The sequence below is a fragment of the Salvia splendens genome, chromosome 12 (genome assembly GCF_004379255.2).
Source record: "Salvia splendens isolate huo1 chromosome 12, SspV2, whole genome shotgun sequence".
In the NCBI taxonomy this organism is placed as follows: domain Eukaryota; kingdom Viridiplantae; phylum Streptophyta; class Magnoliopsida; order Lamiales; family Lamiaceae; genus Salvia; species Salvia splendens.
The window spans coordinates 32,457,850-32,475,023 of NC_056043.1; the positions used below are offsets into that span (position 1 = coordinate 32,457,850).

The 17,174-nt window shown below is 34.5% G+C and overlaps 3 protein-coding genes across 4 annotated transcripts; 2 read left to right on the forward strand and 1 right to left on the reverse strand.

Annotated features, from left to right (window-relative positions):
- Positions 1-2,539: 2,539 nt before the first annotated feature.
- On the forward strand, positions 2,540-6,276 carry LOC121759688 (tubby-like F-box protein 8). The gene is made up of 6 exons (XM_042155358.1): positions 2,540-2,692; positions 3,179-3,227; positions 3,813-4,236; positions 4,365-4,452; positions 5,062-5,194; positions 5,323-6,276. The coding sequence occupies exons 3-6, from the start codon at positions 3,889-3,891 to the stop codon at positions 6,047-6,049; spliced, it is 1,296 nt and encodes a 431-aa protein (XP_042011292.1). The 5' UTR covers positions 2,540-2,692; positions 3,179-3,227; positions 3,813-3,888; the 3' UTR covers positions 6,050-6,276.
- A 2,837-nt stretch (positions 6,277-9,113) lies between these two features.
- On the forward strand, positions 9,114-11,454 carry LOC121757029. 2 transcript variants are annotated; one of them, XR_006041154.1, is made up of 4 exons: positions 9,114-9,179; positions 9,318-10,310; positions 10,721-10,831; positions 11,051-11,454. XR_006041154.1 is itself a non-coding variant. In XM_042152494.1 (4 exons), exons 2-4 carry the CDS (start codon positions 10,167-10,169, stop codon positions 11,105-11,107), a joined length of 312 nt encoding a protein of 103 aa, XP_042008428.1. In that variant the 5' UTR covers positions 9,114-9,201; positions 9,318-10,166; the 3' UTR covers positions 11,108-11,454. The 2 variants fall into 2 exon arrangements, 1 of the variants encoding a protein (XP_042008428.1); XM_042152494.1 differs by having other exon boundaries at positions 9,114-9,201.
- A 68-nt stretch (positions 11,455-11,522) lies between these two features.
- LOC121759740 lies at positions 11,523-16,710 on the reverse strand. The gene is made up of 2 exons (XM_042155421.1): positions 15,821-16,710; positions 11,523-11,978 (listed from the first exon to the last, which is right to left on the reverse strand). Exons 1-2 carry the CDS (start codon positions 16,355-16,357, stop codon positions 11,892-11,894), a joined length of 624 nt encoding a protein of 207 aa, XP_042011355.1. The 5' UTR covers positions 16,358-16,710; the 3' UTR covers positions 11,523-11,891.
- Between the last annotated feature and the right edge of the window lie 464 nt (positions 16,711-17,174).

Sequence of the window (17,174 nt, forward strand, 5' to 3'; positions counted from 1 at the left end):
ATAATATCAATATACTACATTGAATTTTTTGAACATTATAAATTGAAGGCAAAATACATATAGAGATCTTTGTACTAGTATATTTTGTTTCATTAGGCTATTCTACAAATTATAGGTCCTTATACCAATGTATATTAATTTATTAGAACCTTTTACGTTTTTTTTTAATTTTACATTTAGCAAAAATATGCAATTTTAAGAAATTATATACCATAATTTTCAAATAATCAACCAAAAAGAGCTACTGGGCCTTAGAACTTATTGGACTGAAAAATCATAGGCCATTTCGCATTCAATAATAGTTACCATCCTTATTTTCGAAGGGCATAACCAAACTTTTGAAAAACATTCAATGTACTCAAAATAGTCTAAAAAGCATTTTTTGTTCTTCCATTTAATATATAAAAGAAAAGGCTTAAACCGATTAAAAAGGTAAACATGAATTCAACAAAGCACAAAAATCTATCATAAAACAAACAACTATTCAACCAACAACACAGGTGGATATGGAATATCCATTATATACTATTACTCTATTAGTATTAATTATATTCCATCACATAGCATTAAAATTCATAATTCTTGTCCCACATCGACTTGGTAACGATCCTAGCTCACCTATATAAGTGTGGATAACCCTCCCCATTATAAGACCTTTTAAGGGGTGAGTGGTTCATTTCTAATATGGTATCAGAGCGGGCCCAAGTGGATAATGGATTATATCTCTTTATCTCTTCTCTTGCCTACCCACGTGATGGAAGTCCGATATGTCATTCCGGCCCACACGTATTAAAATTCATAATTCTTGTCCCACATCGACTTGGTAACGATCCTAGCTCACCTATATAAGTGTGGATAACTCTCCCCCTTATAAACCCTTTTAAGGGGTGAGTGGCCCATTTTTAATACATGTCAAGATGGATCATTGACATCACATATTCAATTGAATAAATTCACACAGTTTGGCATTTGATTTTCCTTTTAAAACAATTGAAGAAACCATAGAGAATCGACACATAATGCAGCAGATAAAAAGAATTAATCCAATTAAGAATAAATTAAGATGGATAGATTTCAACTGCTCCAACAAGTATATAATAATACCAAGTAATGTTTTATGTGTTTGGGAAAAAGCAGAGTATATTAGGTTAAAAGGATATGAAAATTTGTTTAGATTTGTTGATGACGTTACTTGTATCAATAATAGTAATACTTTTAAGCTAAGAATCAATACATAGTCGTCATAAAACTAATAGAGAGTCGAATACTTTTTAAATTGAAAGTTGTGTTTTAATTCTCATTAATAAATGTATATTGGAGCAATAACTCGTGCAATTTCTATGTGAAACTACTAATAATGCTACTTTTGTTTTCCAATAGTATTAAATTTGTTGTAGTTGACTTGGCTTAATTTCTTAGAAATTGCATACATGCATCACCTAATAAATGAAAAGAAAATAATGAAAGTGATATCCCATACGCAAGTTTCCGCCACGCGTCTACTTGTATTTTGAGGCATATATAATGAGTTAATAATATTATTTAGTACTCATTTCTCCCATAATAAATGTCACATTTTTCTTTTTAGTTTATTCCACAAAAGATATCATATTTCTATTTTTAAAAAAAGTTCTCTCTCATGTAAATATAAAAATTATATTTTCTCTCTTCATTTAACACACAAAACAAAAGCTCCTTAAATTTCGTGCAGTCCAACAAGTGTGACATCTTTTGTGGGATGGAAGGAGTACTTTTCAAAGTGTTGGTGGGCATGTGCAACGGTACGAAAAAAATGGCGCACAGAGTGCACGCACAATATCACAGAGTGCGTTGCACAACATTGCAGCGAGAGAGGATACATTGTGTTCCACAATTGTAGCGTAAAGTGTGGTGAGATTGGGACTATTTCTTCCCAAAATTTATCATAAAAACCTTTTCAATTGTGTAATTATAAAAGAATTTAATCATAATATATTCATACAATTGCAAGATGACGCCATGAAATAAGAAGAATCATAAAAATAAGAAATTAAAAGAACAAAGTATGTATAGGCTATAGAGACAAAAGGAGAAAAATTTTACTTCAAGCAAAAATATATATAGATATCATAAATATCAATTAATATTATATTTATTAAAAAACTTCAGAGTCTATAAAGAAAGCTTATATATGGATAGGGACCTCTAAGACAATATCGTAATTTGAATACATATTCATTTTACCTAATACTATACCGTTCAGGATTAAATAGAACGAAATTAATATCGGATGTATTATAAATCTAAATACCATAATATCTTTGTTACAGATAAGATTCAATATTGATTTAAAATATCCCTCCTATGTTTTACTTCTATCCCAATCCTACATTCTTTATACTTCAAAATATACAAAACTATATATTAAAAAATTTAAGAACTCCAATATCAAGAAACAAAAAAAAAGTCAAGTAAACCCATGTTGAGGTAGAGTAGTTGCTTGCTTGCTAGCTAGCAATAAACCTCATAATTCAAAGACAAACCGAAAAATAATTAATTATCCAAACACTTTTATTAAATCTTTAAATAAATTCCCCACACTTCACAGTTATTTCACCTTTGTTAATTGAAGGTCGCTGTTCTCAACTTCCCCTCTTCCTCCGCAGCTAGATTCATCGCCACCGCCATCTCTCTCTCTATTCCAACTGAGAAGGTGAATTCATGCATATGTGTTTCTGTGCTACTCAATTTTGCAGCTAATTTTGTTGATCTGCTCTCTCTGGAAAAGTAATTTACATTTTTGGGGGTTGGAAATCTCGATGCTTAGTGTAATTGGATTTTGGGGTTTTTTGATTTTGTGTAGATCTCCGATCTGATTTCACCTCAGCTTGATTTTTTCGTGGTAAAGTTGTGAACTTTTTTGCATTTGATAGAATCATTAGCTTTTTTAATCCTTTGTTGAGCTTTTTTAATCCTTTGTTGAGCTTTTTTGGTAATCTTTTAGCCTAGGGTGGGTGAATTCTTGTGAGTTTAGCTCTAAATTTGCTTCTTCATTTTCTAGTTATTTTTAAAAAAATAGAGGGTTTATGATGTTCAAGTTCAACACTTGATTCTGTTTATTTGAAGAGAGATTAGATATGCCAAAGAGATTCCTATTTTTGAATCTTGGTTGTACTAAATAAATCTGCAATTTCTGCAGATCTCTGAAGAAAACTTAAATTTTATATTTTGTGAAGTCCTTGTTGGAGGTATGCTGTTTCTTCTCATGTAATTTTGCTATTTTGTTATGTTATTTGTATTTACATGACTTTTTGTTGTCGTATTTTTCCTATCTCCATGAAGATATACAGGTCCATGTTAGTATTATGAGCCCGATTTCAAGATTTTTTTTAATTTAGCATGATGTTGAGGAAGCTCGAATCACTTAATTGAGAGTCTGTTTAAAAGTTTCTCCCATTCGGGGCACATTTGGATAGAATTTCTTTAGACGTTGTTTACTTGGGGCGATAGATTAGATTGACATATGACAATGCATATGAATATGATTGAGTGTGAAATGGTTACATGATCAAACTTGTTTAATTCATGAAACTATTTACTAGTAGATTAGCCTATACTTTTTAGTTTATCTAAGTAATCTATCGCCTAAATAAACACCTCCTAAGGTGTGATAGAATATTGGACTGTATTCAAGATTTGCTAATTCTAAAAAATATTAGGTGTAATAGTCCATGTGGAAATGTTTCCTTTTCTGTTTTCTATGAATGTGATTCGTAGGTGTCCCTTCATCTTGTGATTTATTTGTTTACCATCTCTGTTTTTGCCACCGACAGCTGGTCTCCCAATTCAAGCTGCTTGTAAATTGACTCAGGGAAGTTTTTCGTTACCTGTTTGGCACGCCGAGGTTCAATGTCATTCCGAAGTATAGCACGTGATATAAGAGACAGTTTTGGGAGTTTATCACGTAGGCATTTTGATGTGAGGCTTTCCGGTCATCATAGAGGTAAATCACATGGTTCGTTGCATGACTTGAGTGACCAGCCTATAGTAATTCAGAATAGCCGCTGGGCTAATCTTCCACCCGAGCTACTTTACGATGTGATTAGAAGGTTGGAGGAGAGTGAGAGTACTTGGCCGGCCCGAAAACATGTGGTTGCATGCGCTGCTGTTTGCCGATCATGGAGGAGCATGTGCCAGGAAATTGTTAAAATTCCCGAGTTGTCCGGGAAGCTCACGTTTCCAGTTTCACTAAAGCAGGTATCTTACAATCTCTCCATGCCTTTGTATGATCTCACCGGGGAGCCTTTCTCTAACCACTATGATATTTTGTGTGAATTTGTTTTTAATGATAACTAAATAGTAAATCTACTTTATCCGTTGTACAGCCGGGGTCTCGAGATGGAACCATCCAATGCTTTATCAAGAGGGATAAATCTAACTTAACTTACCATCTGTTTTTGTGTCTTAGCCCTGGTGAGCGACTCTATCAATATTTTACATTTGACTGTTTATCGGAAATTGAATTCATTGCCTCAGCCCAGAATCTATTTTTTGTCTTAGTATGAATGGTTAAGTCGGTATTGATAACTGAGTATAACTTCATTTTCATATCCGAAACTGATCAGCCTATTTTGTCAGTTGGTTAAGTTGATTGTATAAAATTGCTGGTTTTTTATAAGCTAATGACAACATTCCATGTCATGGTTTGAAACATTTTCTCCAAATTGCTTTCTTAGTATTAGACTATTAGTAATCGTGTGGCTTCTTGTTGTTTAGTACAGTCATAACTTCATTACGAAGTTAGCAAATCCTTGTAAAGCTCATAATACTTTGACGCAATTGCATCCGATTAAGCATGCTTTTTCTTTCAATTTAAAATGAACTCCCTTTTCTTACTTCCTAGTATTTTCTTCAATCCCATTTCCTGATCAAGACACATGCATAATTTCAGAAGTTTGCTTTAACATTTCAGATGAAAATTATATTGATTTGATCTAATCTTACTCTTCTCAGACTTATGTCGAATGTCCTTCATTTATACACTCTTGTGTCTATGCTTACTTGCTTTGGTGATATCTGCAGCTTTGCTAGTTGAGAATGGGAAGTTCCTTCTCTCTGCAAAACGAACTCGTCGGACTACTTGCACCGAGTATATTATCTCGATGGATGCAGACAACATTTCGAGATCAAGTAGCACATACATTGGAAAACTCAGGTAAAATTCAGTGTTGTATTTATACTTTCGGCCTTCTACGCATCAGTGTTATTGCTAAACTAGATTTCGTCTCGTTGATTGACTTCACAATTATGGTTACTGATATCAAAAGCTTACTGGTTTTGCAGATCAAATTTCCTTGGCACCAAGTTCATAATATTCGACACGCAGCCTCCACATAATTGTTCGCACATCGCACCTCCGGGGAGAACCAGCCGCAGGTTCTACTCCAAGAAAGTTTCCCCGAAAGTGCCAACTGGCAGCTACAGCATATCCCAAATTTCATACGAACTAAACGTGCTCGGTACGCGGGGCCCACGGAGGATGAACTGCACTATGCACTCAATCCCCGCCTCGTCATTGGAACCCGGTGGGGTGGTGCCTGGGCAGCCAGAACTTCTCTCTCGGCCCCTCGAGGACTCGTTCCGCAGCATCTCTTTCTCCAAGGCTCTCGACGTCTCTACAGAATTCAGCAGCTCGAGATTTTCTGACATCGCTGGGATATCAAATTCGGACGACGACAGCAAGCCGAGGCCCTTGGTTCTCAAGAACAAGTCTCCGAGATGGCACGAGCAGCTGCAGTGCTGGTGCCTCAACTTCCGAGGGCGGGTGACTGTCGCGTCTGTGAAGAACTTTCAATTGATTGCGGCCACACAGGCGCCGCCCCCGCCACCACCACCTAGCGCTCCTCCGGCTGGGTCTCAGCCGGCGCAGTCGGACCACGATAAGGTCATTCTCCAGTTTGGTAAGGTTGGGAAAGACATATTCACCATGGACTATAGGTATCCTCTTTCTGCCTTTCAAGCATTTGCTATTTGCTTGAGCAGCTTTGATACCAAATTGGCTTGTGAATAGAGACAACATAGCCATGATGTTGTTGTTGAAAAGAAGTTATTACATGCAAATCTACTTAAACATTTGTACATTTTCATTGAAAAGGATATTGTTGTATTTTTCCTTTTCCTCACTTTTTTTAGCTTTATTTGGATGATGCTGATGTGAAACATAATGAATTCGCTATGAAAACTGATGATTTCGAAAAGATAGTGTATGTATCTAGTGATTGAAATTTTTTATTTTAAGTTAAGTTTTCTTTTATTTGATCTCAATTTAGGGTGTATGATAAGTTAAGATGAATTTTATTTATGATTAAATTAGTGGTGAAGCTAGATGGATAGAACCAATGCACTAGGTTTATTGGGCTATTAATCAGTCGTACAAGTCAACGTCAGATAAATTAAACAACATTGTCTAATAAATAAAGCGACATAATTTAATTGAAAATTATGAATAATATATTACACATAGACTATCTAAATTAGAGAACAAATTAAAACCTTATGATTTTGTGACTAATATTTAAACTAATTAAAGTTGTACTTCATCCGTCCATAATTTAAAGAACCATAGGATCTTTTGTACACGATTTAAATAACTATTTACTTTTTTCTCTTTTAATATATAGACCTCACATTTTACTAACTATGTATACTCACAATCATAAAACTAATACTCCATCTGTCCAACCATAATCGAAATGCTTCTTTTCAGCATTATTGAGCGTCACTGTCGATAAATTAAACAACCTTGTCTATTCATAAATAATGCGACATAGTTGAGAACAAATTCAAATTCTTATAGTATACTTGAGAACAAATTCAAATTTAATGGTTATCTAATGGATTTTTAACATCGTGAGCATAACTAAAATTTGACCTCATTTCATAACTTTTTAATAATTTACCCATTTATATTTAATAGTTTCATTAATAAAGAATAAATTAATATCCCAACAATTATCACATCAAACAAATTTACAAAGATCTACTAGTAAAAAGTTACATAGCCCAAAATACGTAAGCCCACATAGACTGAAATATATATAAATATTGATAAAAAAATCAGAAAGAAACCCTTATGTCTCATATCAGATCTACTCTTCTTCTTCACCAACGCCTCTTCTTCAATACGGTATTTCTCTCTCTTATTGTAAGTAAGTGTTTGGACAAACAGCCTTATTATTTTAGCTCCAAATAATAATAGTATTTCAAATCTCAATATTACTCTACCTATTGTTCCCTCAGTCCTTAATAATTTGTCACGAGTTTTAAGAAACGTACTTAGAGAGTGGTTTGAAAAAGTTAGTGAAAAGTGAATAAATCAAAAAAAAGCCATCGAAAATAATTTCTTGAGTAAAAATTGTGTTGCGAAATTCAAGCTTGCGATGAAAGCTACAGAATCCAAGAAACCTATTGTTTTATATCCAAGAAACTCATTCTTCAATTTGACAAACATAGAAATCACGATCAAAGTTTTGCATTAAAGAGATTGGGGCTGGCGAAAGACCAAGTCAAGCAGTTGCAATCGAAAGAATGGATTTCCGACATAGTAATCAATAACCTCAAACTTGTTGAATTATTATTAAATATAAGATAAGGTTATAACTCTATTCATGAGGGCGGGTGACTGTTGTGTCTGTGAAGAACTTTCAGCTGATTGCGGCCACACAAAGCGCCGCCACCGCCGCCTAAGGCTCCTCCGGCTGGCTCTCAGCCGGCGCTGTCGGACCACGATAAGGTCATTCGTTTGGTAAGGTTGAGAAAGACATATTCACCATGGACTATAGGTATCCTCTTTCTGCATTTCAAGCATTTGCTATTTGCTTGGGCAGCTTTGATACCAAATTGGCTTTTGAATAGAGACAACATAACCATGATTTGTTGTTGAAAAGAATTTATTACATGCAATCTACTTCAACATTTGTACATTTTCATTGAAAAGGATGTTGTATTTTTCCTTTTCCTTACCTTTTTATAGCTTTATTTGAATGATGCTGATGTGAAACATAATGAATTAAAACTAATGATTTCGAAAAGATAGTATATATATCTAGTGATAGAGATTTTTATTTCGAAAAGTTAGGTTTTCTTTTATTTGATCTCAATTAGATGGTGTATTTTATTTATGATTAAATTAGTGGTGAGGCGAGATGGATAAAACCAATGCACTAGCTTAAATATGGTCTCTTTTTTTGTTATTATTGGGCTATTATGTAGATGTCACCTTTCATAAATTAAACAACAATGTCTAATGATAAATAAAGCAACATAATTTAATTGAAAAAAATGAATAATATATTGCATATAGACAATCTAAATTATCATAACATAATTGAGAATAAAGTAAAACCTTATGATTTTGTGACTAATATTTAAAGTTGTACTCCATTTGTCCACAATTTAAAGAGTCATTTTGCCATTTAGAGTTGTACACGATTTGAATAATCAATTACTTTTTTCTCTTTTGATATACATACCCATATTTCACTAATTTTTTATACTCACAATCATAAAACTAATACTCCCTCTGTCCAATCATAAGCGAGAATGAGTGCCGAAAGAATAAAGTAGAGAAAAAGGTAGTGTAAATAGTGTTAGTGAAGAGTGCGCTCTACATCATTAGTAGTGTAGTGTAATAGTATAAGTTGGAAATAAAAAGATGTGTAAGGGTATTGTATTGTTTGACTATTTCAAAATTAGAAAGTTCATACTTTCAAAGATATACTAATAAGAAAATAGTCATATTTTAAGAGACGGAGAGAGTATTAAATAGTTAAAGTGAAAAGAGAATACAATATCTCTATATTATCATAAGATAATTGTGAAAGAATTAGACCTTTATGGTTTTTTTACTAATTTTTAAAGTTGTTATACATACTCACATTTTGACCAATTTTTTTATTTTTTGATAATTTACCCATTTTTATTTGCTAATACCAATAATAAGAAATAAATTAGTAGCCCAACATATATGAGCCCACAATATACAAATTTACCGAGATCTAAAAAATTTAATATAGCTCAAAATAGATAATCCCCCATAGACTGAAATAAATATTTATATATAATCGAAAGAAACCCTAGAGGCTAATATAAAAGCTTACTTAGCTACTCTTCTTCTTCACTACCGCCTCTTCTTCGATACGGTATTTCCCTCTTTAATTTCAAGTAGCTGTTTCTATCAAACAGCTTTAATATTTTAGCTCCAAATCACAATATTACTCTAGCTACTTGTTGATTCTTTATATGTTGAATCCTAATTTATTTTGTATATATAAATATAGGTGAGTGGCAGCATATTCTCCAAAAATAATGGTGACATATTCGATTTTAGCGTTGCTCGATTGGGACGGAGGAGTAATAGATGGATCTTTGTGTTTTTTTCGTATGTGAGGCATTGGAAAAATATATCGGGTATGCGCACAAGGAGGTTGGTAGTATCTCTTTAGAAATATTATTTATACTGTGGGCAATGTTGGCCTGCCGGAGGATCAACAATGGTTATTTTATGATCAAACATTTGGAGAGGCATGCCGTAAACTTTGTTGTGGAGGAGTGATCACTGCCTTGGTCCCTACTACTATCAGATTACGATTACTACTATCAGATCAGTGACAAGACTAGGATCTTGGGGAGTAGGGCGATAGACGCCTATTACTATCAGATCAGTGTTGAGGAGCGGGTCCCAGATTTGTACAGTAGGGCGATAGACTGGGAAATGCTAAAGAAGGCCACCATGGTTATGGTGGATAGTCGGGGTGTTGGGGGTGTTGGGTACTTCATCTTAGACAAAAGGACATTCTTTAGCTTTCCCACATCTCAACTCATGGTGGACTTACCAAGAGAACTGGAAGATGAACTCACCAGCCAAGGGTTTCTTGTTCAAAATCCAATGTATGTGGCCCCAAACTACCTCCCGAGGCCCGAGATCCCCGATGAGCCTCTACATCCCGCGGCCCGAGATCCCAATGAGCCTCTACACATCCAGGATGCCGCACCGGATATGGAAGACGAGGATGAGAGGAGGCCACTGAGCATGAGGAGAGCGAGAGCAGCCGGCCTAAGAGGAAACGTCCAGTTGGCCGACCTTTTAGGGAGGGATCAGAAGCCGTTAGCTTGGGCAGTGGGAACATATGCAAAAATGGCGTGAGGATAATCAGCTATGGAGGGCCCAGCAGGAGTCCCGATTAGAGTATTGTGGGACGCAGATACAGCACCTGCAAGCTCAAGGCGATGCTAGATGGGCAGAGGAGCAGGCACCCACCACCGTACTAGAGGTATCCCACATCATCCACTTCTCTTCAAACTTATTCAATGTGAATACACCTCTGTCTTACAAATCTTTGATAGAGAACAAAAATGGATATGTTGATGTTGCAAAGATGATGAGAGAATACCAAGGTCGTCGTTAAACTGATGTATTAAATTGGTGTGTGATAAAATAGTGTGTAGTATTTAAAATAATACTAGCATTATGATATTGTAAATTTTCTTTTAGACATACTCACCATTAGACGGTAACACTGGGCTTCAAAATATGGAAAGTGCTGATTATTTTAATGAAAGTGCTGAATTAATCAGTTTGAATTTATATATTCGTGCTACGAAACTCCTGACTATTGATTGTGTAGAGAAAATTTGAATACGAGAAGGTTGGCCTCATGCTTTAATTTTGTGCATTTTGCAGTTGCACATTCCTCAGCTTGCAGGTTCTGGAGACCTTAGATTGGGCAGAATTTTTTTGAGAAAGTGGAGACGAACTCTAGTCCCCTATAAGCTACCAAATGTCGTTACTTCTGTACGTGCTACACTAGTATCGTGATATGCTAATGTATCTTATGTGAGCGGTCTCTGACTAGATATGCATCTTATGTCTAGAATGCAAGAATTAGATGATATGCATCTGTTTACAATATCCTGTGTATCCGTTTTAGTTTTTGGTTTTCCGTGTTCCTAACTATTAGCTTTAAAAAAAATTTCAAAATGGTAACTGATTGCAAATTTCTTATGAATGAAGGTTTCCACATGTGAATCAGATGGTATTGTTGGATGTAGTCTGGAATCCCTCGGTTGAAGGGCATGCGATATCTTATCCGTTGAATGGTAGATCGGAACGCCATTGGTATAGGCGGCATTGGAAAAGGCCACAACAACGCCCAACTAAAGGCTTGGGGGTGCTTATTAGTGACACAATACACCATGGAAATCGGTTCCAAGCCTCAAAGTTGGCTGTGTGGGTCCTAAGAAAAGGGCTGTCTCTGCTCAAACGCGTTACACTTGAGATTAAGCTCAAGTTTATTTATTTATTTATAAGTTATAAAAGTTGGGACTCTATAATAAAGTGGAGGATTAGTAGTGTGTGTTAGTTATAGGCTTATAGCAATGAATAATTATAAAGTGAATTTTAGCCGGTCAAGGGTTCACTCATAATGGTCACATGGTATAAAAACCACTATTGATTGTCTAAAAAGATAAAAAATAAAAAGGCATACCATGATATAGCACAACTCATAAAGAAATAATAATACAGCAGATCAGTTAAGTAGGAGTGAGAACATGAGTAATATCATATTGAATCAATCAGATTTTATAACTTTTATACAAGAATACAAAATTTGCAGAAACCCCTCAAACTCATATTCTCTATAACTCATCTCAATTTGCCTTCAACTTGTGGGAATTCACTTTGTCAATTCTCCATCCCTGTCTCTCCACAAAAATTTTCTTTAAATATTTATAGAGAGAAAATTAAAGGAAGAGAGAGACACAAATCTCTCTCTCTCTTCACAAGAATTTTCTTTTTAAGTATTTCTAGAGATAAAATTGAAGGAAGAGACACAAAAAGTGGACCATATATATCAGACGCTGAGACCGTCGAATCCACACTGCTTGTATAATAGGGATTGCTTTCTTGGACTAATGGCAATTGTGCAATCTACCGATACCTATAATAAAAAAAATCAATTAAATTGGAATAGATCCATAAAGAGTTGCATTAATTTGTGTAGGAAATAAATATTATACAAAATCATTCAAATCAGAAACAACTACAGGCACAACAACAAACAACAGTAATAAAGCAAAACGATTAAATGAGAAAACAAAATGGTGGGAAAATCCACTCATAAGGCAAGCTGTTCAGCTATAATATGACTAGTTATAAGTTTGATTCCAATAAAAATTACTAGTTCATTTACTGGTGGTTCGATAAAATATTTAACTCACCTAACAACATATTTTTTTCTAATAGCTATTTTACGCAACATTGAAGTAAAAATCACCATCCCTAGAAGCATAATAACGTAAAATAATTAAGTATATGAAATAAGATCATCTATATAAAAAATAAATAGAAAATTTACGAAAAATAAAATTTATTGTTATAATTTTTAAATAAAATTTACTGTTAAACAAGACGATCAATTATTTATTGTTATAATTATTAAATAAAATTTACAAAAATTACTAGATAGCTTATACACATGATCAGAGATTATTAGACATGATTGAAATCTAAGAATATTATTTTGTCCTTGGACACAATAGTCCGAATTTTAGAGACCGACAAAAAAAGGTTTCAAAATTTCGAGGGACCAACAAAATGACAAAAACTGTCAACGACTTATGTTGCAAGAATGTTAAACTTTGCACAAATAATAAGTGATAAAATTGAAATGATATCTAGGCCAGCATGGGTTCCCACTCTAAATTAAAATAAGGAATTGTAGTATAGTAGACTTAGGTAGCAATTAGCATAGTAGATTTTTAAAATAATTAATAAACTCTAAGACACCATATTTGCATATAGATACTTATATAATAAAATACAAAAATATTGCATGGGCACTACATTATCACACAAGATATTACGTACTACTATCCATATATTGATATATAATTTTTATTTTTCTAAGTTGACCCTCTCTAATTCTCAATTGGAATTTATATAATAAATGAAATCCATCCTACTCCCCCATCCCAGAATAGGAGTTGTATTTAAGTATGACACGGATTTTAATAAATGTAAAGAAAAATGTGATTTGAATAAGTTAGTGAAATATTGATCTCACTTATACATTTTACTCCATCCGTCTGCCATTAAATGTCCCATTTTTCCTTTTTCGTCTGTATGCTAATAAATATCTCATTTCACTTTTACCATATTTGGTAAGTGGACTTTACATTCTACTAACTCATTCCACTCACATTTTATTATAAAACCAATATATACAAGTAAGTCTCATATTTCACCAACTTTTCTACTCACTTTACTTCATAAAGTCAAACAATTTATTAAAACTTGTGCCGGTCAAATATGAGACATTTAATAGCGGACGGAAGAAGTAGTTTTATAATAAAATGTGCGTGAAATAAGTTGGTGGAACGTAGGGTCTACTTACCATTTATGATAAAAGTAAAATATGGTTCTTATTGTGAGACAGACCAAAATGGCAAAACATGACTCTTATTATGGGACGGAGGGAGTAATTTTTAGAAAAACCAATTCTTTCAGCTTCATAACACCTAAAATTTCCAAAATTCTCAATAAAAAAAACTCATAATCTCAATCAAACTCTCCATCACCTTAAGGAATGAGAAAAAATGTACTCCCTCCGTCACGCACAACTCGCACCTTTCCTTTTGGGCACGGAGATTAAGGAATGAGTGATAGACAAAGTCAACAATTACGGCTGTAGGTATAAATTGTTACTAAAAATGGAAAGAGTGCAAATAACTTGGGACACCCAGAAAGGAAATAAGTGCAGGTAGTGCGGGACGGAGGGAGTATAACTTAAATCCAATGTTTTAAAAACCGGACCGGCCAGCGAACCGGTGTCGTTACTGGTTCACTGGTTCAACCGGTTCACTGGTCGAACCATTGGTTGAACCGTAATACTGTTTATACATATATATTTATTTATTTAGTTATAAATAATAAAATTTAATTACATGTTTTATCAATAAATATTATAGTATTATACTTTTAATTGTATTATTATATAAAACAAGTCTTATATTAGTATATTAGAATATTTAATGACGTTAAGTTTGAATACAATAATAAACTATAATACACAATATTAAAAAACTAGTATTAAAGTCTATGTATAATTATAAACTCCTATATTGTAAAATATAGTGATTGTAAAAATATAATTAAAATATAAGAAATATATTATAATTAACAATTTCTTAAAAGAATATAGAATTAAAATGAATTATCTTAAAAGAATATAAAATTAAAATGAATTATCTTAAAAGAATACAAAACTAATATGAATTATTAGTTTTGGTGGAAAAAGAATTTCAGATTTAATGTATAAGGATAATTAATGTTCATAATATTTCAAAATGATCATGTGGTGGAGTGGTAAAGAAGTTGATATTTAGAGATGAGGTCATGTGTTCAAGTCTTAGCAACAACAAATTTTAAAATTTTTTTTTTGAAAAATTGAACAAAATTAAAAAAAAATTTGAAAAATTGAAAAACCGATTTCCGGTTCGCGGTTGGACCGGTCCGACCGGCCGGTTCCACCGGTTCGCGGCGGTTCAATGTGCTAGTGGTTTTTAGGGGTGAACCGGACCGGACTGCCTACCGGTTCGCGGTTGAACCGGTCGAACCGGCCGGTCCGGTCCGGTTTTTAAAACATTGCTTAAATCCCACCAAAATCGAAAAGTGTGTATATAAAAAAGTCTTATAGTGAAAAAATAAAAAGAAAACACAATGACAGAGAGTTTTTTGACTCGAAAGAAACACAAGGAAAAAGAAAAAGAAAAAAGGAAAAAAAAAATACACACGCTCACATATGCGTATCTTAGCAATGTGCGCAAGCTAGCAGACTGGTAGCCGACAAAAGCATAGAAAAAAAGATTCTTTTAAAATACAAACCAAGATACACATTCCACAAATTCCAACAAGCAAAAATAGAATAGTAACGAAAACGAAGAGTCTTGTTTTGAGCTTATTATCCATAAAAGAAAAAATTGTTTCTCCCCTAAAAAATATCTTCATTTATTTTTTCTCCTAAAAAGTTCAATTTTGTTGACTTATATATAGTGCGACATAGTAGTAATTAATCAATGGGACAATGAATTAATTCGCCAAATAAGTAATGGTGGATCCAAATAAAGTCAAGGTAAGGTAGTAAGGTTAAGGTAAGGTAAAAAAAAAAAGGTTAAGGTAAGGTAAGGTTAACAACACAGCCAAGTCGAAAAACTAGATTAAATTAAGTTGTCGAAGCTACCACTGATTCTACAACCTATAGTGCGACAGCTAAGTCCCAACACGAATAATTCGAGTTTAAATATTGTTGATTCTCTAATGTACATGACTCCACAAGTACTATAATTTCAAATAAGCTACTGAATTCACCTCGATTGATCTATCAATTAGTTTTGTGACAGAATAATGAGTTTGTTCGTCACATTAGCAACTGAATTAACCCGATAAAATTCACTGCAATTAAACTACCAAAACCACTAGACACTATGCATCGAGAATGTTCGAATCACCCATAGGTAAATAGGCAACCATTATCGATCATTTAAAACTCCAAAAACCACTAAAACCAAACGAAATATTAGAAATTCCATGAAATAGCGAAAATGGGAGTTAAACTGATATTTAACCACAATTAAACAACCAAAACCACTGAAATCAAAAAAGTAGAATTCCATGAAATAGCAAAAACAGTAAATATTGCAATTTAACCTAGCAAATAAGCAAGTGAATTAAAAAAAAATTAATAACAATGAGCTGGAAAAGAGTGAAGAGAGTGATGCTAACCTGCACGCCGGGGGAGGTTAACCCGAGGATCCGGATCTTCGCCCCGCCATCTCCGACGACCCGCAATTCAACCCGATCGTTCAGCGACGCGTCTCTCACCAAATCGGCCGCGTCCGCCTGCATCAAGCTGACCCGATCGACGACGATCACGACCTCGACGCGGCGCACGGTGTGCGCCGCCTGGTAGAATCCGGGGACGGCGCCGCGGCCGAGGGGGATGCCGCGGTACATGACGGTGAATCGCGACTCGCCGTACTTGATCCCGACCTTGTTGCCGTTGGATGCGGCGAACGCCAGCCGGATGTCGAGCGAGACGGCGGTCTGGCTGATGCCGACGTACTGGACGGCGACCTGCTGGAGGTCGAACTCCGGCTTTTTAGGCTTGAGCGCGAGGACGACGACGAGCGCGACGGCGAGGGCGAGGAGGGTGAGGAAGGAGAAGAGGAGGAAGAGGCAGCAGCAGCAGCCGCGGAGAGAGGCGGAGGAGGAGGGGGAGGGAGGGTAGTGGTGGCGGTGGTGGTTGGAGGAGGAGGTCATTTTTTTAGGGATTGTGATGTGGTGAGGTTTTGATTTGGGGGAATTTGGGGAAAGGGGAAGCACCGCCCACGGCGGTGGGCGCTGCTTTTGCTACTTTTTTCGTTGTATCGAATGTGCGGGCTCTCTCTCTCCTCTTCTCTACTCTCTCTGAGTTGCTTGCTTTTGGAGTGAGTGAGTTGCTTTTGAAGAGAGAGAGAGGATCTTTGCGTGAAATGTGGAGAGAAGAAGCATGTGATGTGAGCGAATCGGTGTTTAGTTGAAAAGTGGAGTTACTATTAATTAAGCTTATCGCTTTAGTTATTAAGAGTATTAATCTCTTTATTATCCTAAGCTTATGTTGTTAGGCTAACTCGAATAAAGAACTTACTCTTGTGAATAAGCGTGAATTATGTTACCAAAAATTGAAGGCTCGCCAAAAAAAAAAAACAAGCTATTAGTTCTGGACGAAAAAAATATGTTTTCAAATGGAGTATAAGATAATTATTTATGTTTCATCGGTCATAACTCATAAGGAGATAATCAAATAACCCCTTTCTTGAATGATATACATATAAAATTTATGCAAATTATCTTCATTAACGAAGAATAACTTTATTTTAGGCCATTTACTAAAATTAGTCTGAAACTATTTTAATACTTAAGTTGTTTCTATAATAAAGTAATTAATTTTCTATTAACAATATTATTGTCATTTTTTTACTCTCTTATTATGTCAGTTTTATATTAAAATATGTTTACAACTAAAACTATATCTTGAAGACGGAGATTATATTATTTTAAGAGTTACATAGAAAAACATAAAATAAGAGATATAGGA